The 9,733-nt window shown below is 45.8% G+C and overlaps 1 protein-coding gene across 1 annotated transcript in view; it reads right to left on the reverse strand.

Moving 5' to 3' along the window:
* The window catches only part of tspan9a (tetraspanin 9a), a 69,424-nt gene extending 63,314 nt beyond the window's left edge, over nt 1-6,110 (reverse strand). Inside the window, exon 1 of the mRNA XM_030095993.1 lies at nt 5,215-6,110. Coding sequence (XP_029951853.1) covers nt 5,215-5,583 — 369 coding nt within the window. The 5' untranslated portion in view covers nt 5,584-6,110. The remainder of the gene's footprint in view (nt 1-5,214) is intronic.
* Between the last annotated feature and the right edge of the window lie 3,623 nt (nt 6,111-9,733).

Consider the following 9,733-nt stretch of genomic DNA (forward strand, 5'->3'; position numbering starts at 1 on the left):
CTTATGATTGGTGGGATTGACCAGTGGATACCTTAATACTGATAAATCCACCGGCTACGTCTCTTTGAAGTATTACATTTAAGAAGACAGAATGCTCCAGACTGATGCCATTTCAAACTCGCAGTCAATTCCAGAGCAGGGCTCGCACGGTGAATTGATGGAATTAAATGCATGTGACAGCACAGCATATACGGCTTGTTTCATCATCTTGCAGGGAGCACTCCGGTGCCATCTATTTCCCTGTGACCAAGTCCCTGTTTCAGCTGGCAGTGAGTGATGCAGTTCAGCTGTGAGCGTCTTGTGAAGAAGAAAAGAAGAAAAGGAAAAGTTTGTTACAGTACATGCTCTCTTGAGCCATAAAAGATGACTGAACTTTTCATGTGCCGATGCGGGGAATAGAAAACAGGCAAATTGCTTCAGTACCTCAGACGGAAACCCCGGGGGGCTCCACTCTGAGGTGGAAGCAAAAGGACAGACTGTGTGGAGATTTTTCATGGAGTTTCTGCAACCAAAGGCAGGCATTCACACTCACTCACACGGTCCTTATAAAGCACATCCAGTCTGTCAATAGGTTTACTCTTCACAACATCACAGCGTGGGTACATTTGAAAACTTAAATGTCAAATTCAGTGATGGGATCGATGAGCAAACTAATCTCCTCTTGCCTCGGACCAAATGGTTTATAAATCCTGCGGCAATCCCCTAAGTAAGCACAGGAATTCATGAATGCTAAACACATTTGGTTTTCTCTCCTCTAACAAAGGAGCAGCTTTGATATTACCACCCCTCTTGTACTTGTAGGACATGACTGCTGAGCTGACACTTTCCTTTTAAATATGAATATCAAATGAGACAAATGAGACTTTAGCCTTTAATAAGGCATGATGAAGCCACGGATAGGATGGACCCATTTAACAACGCTGTGACTGATCTAACAAATGCACGACGCCGCTTGCTGCGATGCGGTAAACCCCGCATGCGTTTGTTCGTTGTCACTAGACGAGATAAATAAATGCAGCGGAGGACGATAAATCGAATCTTGAAATGGAGATGTTGGGAGTAAAGGCTACACATCGCAGTGTGAGAAGGCGATATCCTTGCTCCCAGCAAGAACACCAACTCTGATGTGCTCTCAAGGCTGACACCGACAGGACTTAACATCAATCACTTTATCAGGCTGGTCAAACACACACTGGAAGCATGTGTGAGAGAGGAGCAGCACAACAGAGCCCCATTCCAGCTAAATTGCACTCTTTGTCACACATTGTCGCTCCACAAAGGCCATTTTCTTTGATGATGCTGGCTTCAGCCAAGAGTCGTCCAAAGGAGTCACGCTCTCAATCCTTAACCGCACAACCCAATACTGCTCTAATCTGGCCGAAACTCCCTCTACAGCTCAGACTCTTCTAATCCCTCATAAGAAAGAAGAGCCAGATGGTCATGAACAACTGCTGGGGGGCCTGAGGATGAGCGCATGTATAGAGATGCCTGGAGTGCCTGTGACTGTTTACCTTGTGCATCAAGTTACACTGTAAGCTCCACGCAGTGGACGGCGAGTGGGTGGCGAACGTGCTTCCAAGGATGGCCGCTGCGAGTGTGTCCGCCGAGCAAGTGTGTGCTCACACATGTGTGCAACAGTCGGAAAGAGGAGCCCCCTGCTGTACCTGGTTTCGGGTTACTGTAGAGCACCATTCCCCCCCTACAATCCTGAGATGAGATGTCAGAACTTAAGAGGCAAACCTCGCTACCAGCTGCGGTAACCTTGTGATTCCTGGAGTGTCAGAGGTAGAGCAGCGCAGTCCCAGGGGTGTCAGGATACCGCATACCTCCAGCCCTCCTCCCTCGGTCTCACAGCGCTCGGGCACCCCGTCCCGCCCCGGCACTGACGTGTGAACCCTTTATCCGTAGCCCTCACTAACCTTCAAATGGGAGGGCTGCTCCACCGGACTCCAGTGTGCCGGTCAACCAACCCGCCATGAGTCTCAAGCCGTCACGTGCTGATAGAGTGACCGAGCGGCCGCACGCTGCTTCCTAACCCCCACGTCACTCCACCCCCTCCTCAAGGGACGCTCATTAAGCTGTCATTAAAATGATATCATGTCAAATGTATTAATCTGTGGGACTGGAAGAGTATATGCATTGTGGATACTCATTAAATGAAAAATTTCAATTATTTCACGGCAGTGGATGAGCTGCGCTGGGGGAGGTCTGCATCCGCTTCCCCTGTGGTCCCTCACAAATATCTTCATATTCACACACATAATGAAAAACAACTCCGAGAGGGAAGGAGTTTCTATTTACTCTCAGGGTGTTTATGTTACATTTCAATTAGGTTCCACGTAAATCGGCAAAATCCAAAGCCTCTTTCCCAACACCTGATTAGTGTTGTTCAGCAGCTAGTTAACGTTGGCAGGTTTTTGACACTGAAAAGGGTTAAGTACAAACCGAATCTGAAAGCGACTTGGAAAGTAAATGCCTCATACAAATCCCTCATGAGTGGCTCTTAAGAAGCTGCTGGATAATAATAACCTTTTGACCTCCGCCGAAGACTGACTTACACCAGTGCGCCGAGGAAGCTTACGATCTATTACATGAGCCGATCAGGCCTGGACTGACACACTCGCAGCTGATGAGGTCCCCGAGTTGATGGAAGGTCTAATATAGCTCTGAACTCTAATATTCAGGTGGGGTGATGGAAAAGGGACTTCTACCCATAATGCATTTTACCGCTTGGGCAGCCTCAACACACCTTTACACGATCTGTCACATTTCTGCACACACTCACACAACAGTGTTGTCAGATATAATGCAAAGGAGAACGCGCACCATCGGGAGCAGCTCAGGGTTCAGTGTCTTGTCCATCAGGGATCAAACCACCAACATTTGATTAAATGGTTTTACCATAGGCGGGTAGAGGTGAGACCTCCTGCCTCACAGTGTAAATATATCCCTGGTTCAAGTCTTTGTTGAGGCTGCATGTTCTCCCTGTGTGAGCATGGCTGACCTTCAGAGAACCCTGTCTCTTTCCACAGTATAAAACAAACACTCGAGGTCATCTTTTTGACTCTGAACCGCCTGTGGGTGTGAATCTAAGTGTATTAGTGACGATCTGTCTCTTTCTGTTTGCGCTGTGATGGACTGTTGACATGTCCAGAGTGCATCGCTAGTTAGCTGGGAATGACTCCAGCCTGACAAGATCCTAATTTGGATAGAGTGGCTATGAGAAGATGGATGAATAGATGGTCTGTAATACTCACTTCCCGGCCAAATGCAGTGATTAGAATTATAAATGTCCATACAAAGCTGCAGGGGCTTAACTTGTGTAAAAAGGCCGTATCTGTAGTGGTTTTATTGGCTGAACACAATCTAAATAGGAACTAACTTCAACATTACATGCTTAATCAGGAAAGCAATTTTAGTGTGTGTGTGTGTGTGTGTGTGTGTGTGTGTGTGTGCGCGCGCGCACGCGTGTGTGTGCCCTTCTGCTAAAAGAGAAGTGGGTTAGACTTAAATTGGAGAACACATTCAGTTCCATCTAATCAGTCCTGAGTGCCTGTAGATTGTTGCCAAGGAGTGCGCTTAATCACTAGACTTTTGTTTGGTTATTAACATTATGTATGTAGAGGAGTGACAGCAATTTCCACAGTATTTCTTTCCAGTTCTGACAATTTTTTTATTTTAATACATAATTTATGCTTTGAATCAAAACCTTATTTAGTTAGAGTGTGCTATTTTAAAAAAATCAAACCCAAAAAAAGCCTTTCATGGGTATGTAATGAAGCTTTCAGTACAGTGAAGCATGCATTTTGCAGTAATGAATAAGCTGATTGATCTGTTATGAGGGTGGCGGAATTGTAGGAAATTGGCAAAATATTATAATGGCAATTCAAGCTGCAGGGATGTGAAGATCAGAGCACCTCCATACAGAGAGGAAAAAAGGCTGCTCAAATCAAAGTCAGCCAATATCTCCAATCACCGATCACCAGTGAAGGTTTTCTAACCCACTTACTCCCTGAAGCAAATGTTTGCATCATTTGAGGTGCAGTGAGGAGCCCTTGAGCCATTTACATGTCTTTACCAATCAAACTTACTTCTGCCTCTGTGGACGGGGGAATACAATAAGAATGACACGGGGAAATTGCCCTCGAGCACCAGCAAAGGGCCACAGCTCAGTCATAAGACGGTCCGTGAGCAGCATGCCTTTAATACGAGAGATGGACGCTGGAATGAAACGCTGGCTTGTGTGCCGGGTGTGTAAGTATGTGGGCTTTTTGTTTTAATGGCGTTCACAGCTGGGCTCCCACTAATGCCCACTCTGGTGTCCCAGTTAGCAGGGCTCACCACCCAGTAGCATGGTGGGATTGGGCTTGCAGATCCCAGTGTTGGGATGTTTTTACGCTTCATGCTTCACTGCACCCACACAAAAGACTTGGCCCGTAACCTATAAACCCTTTAATCCGTCCTGTAAACATCCAGGGGATGCCCACTTTTTACAATAAATGCCCATGCACGGGCGCACAGCAGAGACAGACGAGGGCCAGCTTTCTCTGGATAAACTGTGGCATTAAAAGCGTCACGTCTCTATCAATTACACTGACTATACATCATTACTACATCATTTTCATCTACAATACAGCATCATTCGAAAGCACAGGCATGGACATTATTTCTGACCACCTCAGCTCAAATCCCTTGGCTGCACAGTGTGCAGCTCATCAATGTGACCGTCACGTGGAAGACTGCACTTGCACTTTGCTTGCATACCAAGAGCAGTATTCCATCTTCACAGTAAATCATATAACCATCTGAATGAGTGACCCTAATGAAACCCCCCCCCTCCTCCCCTCCAACCTTCTGCCAAATACAAAAGGAGACCTGGTGCAATGCCACTGACTCTGTCATGACATCCAGGAATAGCAACATGCACAGAGAGGAGCAGGCATAAACACCCTGATGTAATTAGAAACGCATGAATGCCCTGACAGCCATCATTTTGTAACACAGCAAAAACTTCCTGATACACATCAATCCAAGAAAAAAGAAAAAAAACTTATCACACACTGAGCCATCATTTTTATTACCACAGATATGGATAATGACTAACACTGACTCACTCAGGCCAGATTTCCTCTGTCAGCATCATCTTGTGAGCCGCACAGCATTAACATCAAGCAGTGTGGAGAGAAAATATTCAGGAAATAGCGTGCCACTTACCCAGAAGATGAGATTGAAGATGAACATCATATACTTCAAGCAGCAGAGACAGCCTCTTGCCATGTTGCACTTCTTGAATTCTAAAAGGAACACAAACGATAGATCCAGGTAAAAGACCACGTATTTACTGCCTTTGGGCGAGCTGTACTTGTTGTTGGTCTTGTCTCCTGCGCCGGCGTCAGCTGCCGCTCCAGTCTGTCCCTGCTGTGCGTTTTTGCGCGGCCCCGTGGAGCCGTAGAAAGCGCCGGCAGTGAAGCCGCGGCCGCCAAGCGGGCGGCCAGACGTGGAGGCTTGAGCAAAATCGGAGTCGCGGCTGTCTACAGAGGGGCTACGGTGAATGGCTGACTCCTCACTGCTGGACTTCTCCATGCTCTAGGGCTGCAGCTGCTGATGAAGGGCTCTTTGACGCACAGTCTACCATAGTCTCAGAGATGACAGGACAGAACAACTTGCCCTCCGAATCGCCACTGCTCCACACTCTGAAGCAATGCAGGATGAAACCCACGCCGCAAGGCAACTACATCCACCTGCAAACGCACGCACACACACACACACACAGCTGGATGGGAAAGTCTCCTGAACAGAGGCGAGTTGAAGCGAAGTGCTTGAGCGGCAGCTTTAAGTGTCCCCGGCTTGCTGCTGTGATAATCCTGAAGTGGCGGTGCTGAAGGGTCCCGCGAGGAGCATTACCCCTGCCTTCAGACAGGACTCTTGCAGAGCAGAAGAAGAAGAAGAAGTTGCATCCAGTCCCGTAACATCACTCGCCTCCCGTGCGGCTGATTGCTGACCCGGCCGCTCCGCCGGGAGTCAGACCTCTCAGCTGCCTCACTTCCACGCTTGTCTTGCTGACCTGGTAACTTTTCTCCCCTCTCTCCACCGCCCAACTCCTTCTCAGTCCTTTTCTTCTGTGATGCTCTCTCTCTCTCTCTCTCTCTCGCCTCTCTGGCTTTTATCTCTGGCTGCCTCCTTGCGAGTGCGCCTGTCTGGCTCTGAGTCTCCCTGTGTGTGCGCCTGTCCTCTCTAGTGTACCATTCTGTGCTCAGCAGCTCAGTCCTCCGCACTGCCTGCGCTCTGCTCTCCCTGTAGCAGCGCACTGCCTGATGTGCTATTATCGGCAGACGCAACTAACGGGCATTCCCTATCTCCCAACAAGAGCTCTGCCCTCCTCCCCTTCACTCTCTCGCTCTCTCCTTCTCTCTCTCTCTCTTTCAACCACTCCCCACTGCTGAGAAGCCAATGCAACAGCTGCAAGCCCGGCTCAAGCTCCTCCTCTCTGCTGCGCGTATCTTTATTAAGGCCATCACTGTTTGCTTTGACTATACATGTTCAGCAATTTTATCTCCCATCAGGGGAATTGAGGGGGCAGAGATGGGGCTAACAAATTTAAATGATCAAATGCAAAGGGAATTGCAAGGGGGTAAAGGGAGAGAACGTGCAGAAGGAGGGCTGGAAGCCGTGAGGTGGAAACCACTGTTCCTTTGCCTCGACTGTCAGCCTGCTGATGACACTGACACCCACAATTTCACACATGCCAGAATAGCTCCTGGCAGTGTTTCAATCTGTAACGTCACTGATTAATGTCACCATAAATAAGCGATGGTTAACTCTGACAGCAGGTGATTTATCACATCTTTCTTGAAATCTGACTTCAAGCTCCCACTTGATTCCTCTGTTTGATGTGCGCAGCGGCAAACGGAGCCGAGCGGCCATTTGGACATGCTCGTGTTCTGCAGCGCTCTGCCCACATCCATGTAAGGGGGCCCAATTAACTGGCAGCATCCAGGCATTGGAATTATGGCACCATGTGAAGCATGGAAAGAGGATACTGCCTTTAAGATGCTGAACGCTCTTCAATGAAAACCCCGGGTCAAACGCTGCACAGCTCAGCTGATTCACATCCTGAACCGACACAATATTACAAAAGCGTTTCATTAAACATTTTGTCGACGTGCCCACATGGCTACAAGTGCACATTATTAAAGAGCAAACGCTGAACATGGGATCACACAGTTACATGATCTTCAATAAACGGAGCGGATGCCAAATGTCAGTTCCAATAAAACAAGATAATTACAAAGAGCTGTTTGTGTTTTTCTTTTTTATTAGCTTGCCAGAGCTTAATTTTTTTACCCTCGGATGACCTAAAAAGCTTAAATAACCGCGTTGTGTCTGTTACAGAATCGAGGAATCCTTTATTTATTTTTTGAAGTCAAAGATGGCCTCTGTTCGCTGCACAGCCGGGGTAAAGCTCTTCTTCGGGCTGAGTGCTCAGCCTACAGGCAGATGGAGGGAGAGTTTTAGCTCAGTGGTCTAAAAGGTAAATCCAAGAATCCCTAATCAACAAAGACAACGTAATCCAACCCCATTGTGCTTCACCGCTGGAGAGTTAAAAACTGCCTCGAGCGAGCAAGCACATGCATAGCGGTTCGACTGCGCAGTGTTAACACACAATCACACTTCAGCAGCGGTGCTGTGGTTTCTGCAAACGAGTCAGTGCATGAAGGTGACAATGGTTTTCATCAACTAATTACTCTTCTTCTAATTCGAAGTTATTTTGAAACATTATTAATGGATTTCCCTTTGGGAGATAAAGAAACTAATTCTCCCCTTAAGCCTGCATGTGAATACAAGGCTACAGCCAACATATAAAGAATGAAGAGCTGTTAACCAGCTCCTATCAGGAAGACAGTTCAATTAATCCCATTGTTATGTGAACAGAGGACAGTATAGGTTTGGTTCTGTTAAGTCTATTTTCCACTGAGGGCTCAGTGTTGTTACCTATATGTATTGTCCATGAACAGACTTCCCAATAACAAAGGCAGAAAGTGTATTCTCAACCATAAAACATTTCAGCAACCCACCCATGAAGTCAAATCAAACGGTTCAAATAAAAACGCAATTTTGTTTTTTTTTATTTCAGAAAAGTTGCACATTTAAATTTCACATTCTGTGTCCACTAAAACAGCAGAAACACTAAAAAAGAGAAAAAAAAAAGATATAGTTATATAGTCATGTGGGGCCACGAGTGGTGCTGTTAGTTGTTTTTGTAATTAAACCACACACAGCCAGAGAACAAGACGCTATAAACATTACCTTTCAAGGAATACTCCGAAGATTTTTGACCCACGCCCTATCCCTATCATTGACAAAGTTAGACAAGCTCATAAATACATTTTTGTGTCTCTGCATCCAGTGGCTGGATCCCAGCTGTTAGCATCGTAGTTAGCGTAGCTCAATTGCTGGAAGTCAATAGGGAACAGAGCCGGACTGACGAAAGTGGACAAAATACTCCTTCCGGTGGTCCAGGGAATGGCGTATTAGCACGTGAAGTAAATCCGAGTAGTTATAAAACATTTTAAAAGATGTGTTATCTTTTCAATCTGTTAAAATAACATTTTGGTCCACACAGACCTGTGCATGCGCAGTGCTCCACGGAAGGATATACTGGAGCACAGCAGTAGAAGCCATAGACTCAGCCGCTGTGTGCCGGTATATCCTTCCGCGGAGCACTATGCTTGTGCAGATCTGTGTGTATCAAAACGTTATTTTAACGGATTGAAAAGATAATATCTCTTTTAAAATGTTTTATAACCATTCGGATTTACTTCACGTGCTAATACGCTGTCCCCTGGACCACTATAAGGAGTATTTTGTCCACTTTCATCAGTCTGGCTCTGTTCCCTATTGACTTCCAGCAATTGAGCTAAGCTAACTATGATGCTAACAGCTGGGAACCAGCCACTGGACGCAGACACACAAAAAAGGTATTTATGAGCTTGTCTAACTTTGTTAATGATAGGGATAGGGCGTGGGTCAAAAATCTTCGGAGTATTCCTTTAAAGCCACTTCTCTGAATGTCACACTAACTGGGTGTCATGATCAAGTATTCCTTTATTTATTTATTTTTTGATAGATTTTTACTTATGTGTACTTGAAATTTTTCATAACTTTTCACATATTTTTTCAATTGATGCAGCGCTCATTGAATTGTCTTCTGTCTGAATTGAAATCAATCAAACAATTTGTCCTCTCTTTGCAGTCTGTACTGCCGCTGTTAGGAGAAATCCATATATTTCATCATTTTGCGCATTTAGAAAGAGTTGTTTTTTTTTATCTCGACAATGCATTGTATTGATTGGTGTGTGCTTCACTGTCTTCAACAGCAGATTTAGCGAACTACAAACACTGTCTTACCTGTGAATGGAAACAACGCTACATACAGGGAAAGAGAACGCCAGTTGGAATAAACAGGTTTTAATCTGCTTTTTAAAACCATTAACAGATCAGTACTAAAAGGTGTCAAAGCCTGGTAACACAAAAACTGTTCACATTTTCAGGCGATGAGGCTTCCGTCCATCCTCTTTGAGCACGTGTGGAAAAAAAAAAAAATTAGCCCTTAACTGGAATTCGATTAGATATTCTAAGTCAGTGTCGTCGTGAGAGCTCCACACATTAATCAGGACCCAGTGGGGTTCTCTGTGTGCCTGCTACTGATTCCTCAAGTAGCCTGAAGGACACA

This window comes from Salarias fasciatus, chromosome 7 (assembly GCF_902148845.1).
Source record: "Salarias fasciatus chromosome 7, fSalaFa1.1, whole genome shotgun sequence".
NCBI lineage: Eukaryota > Metazoa > Chordata > Actinopteri > Blenniiformes > Blenniidae > Salarias > Salarias fasciatus.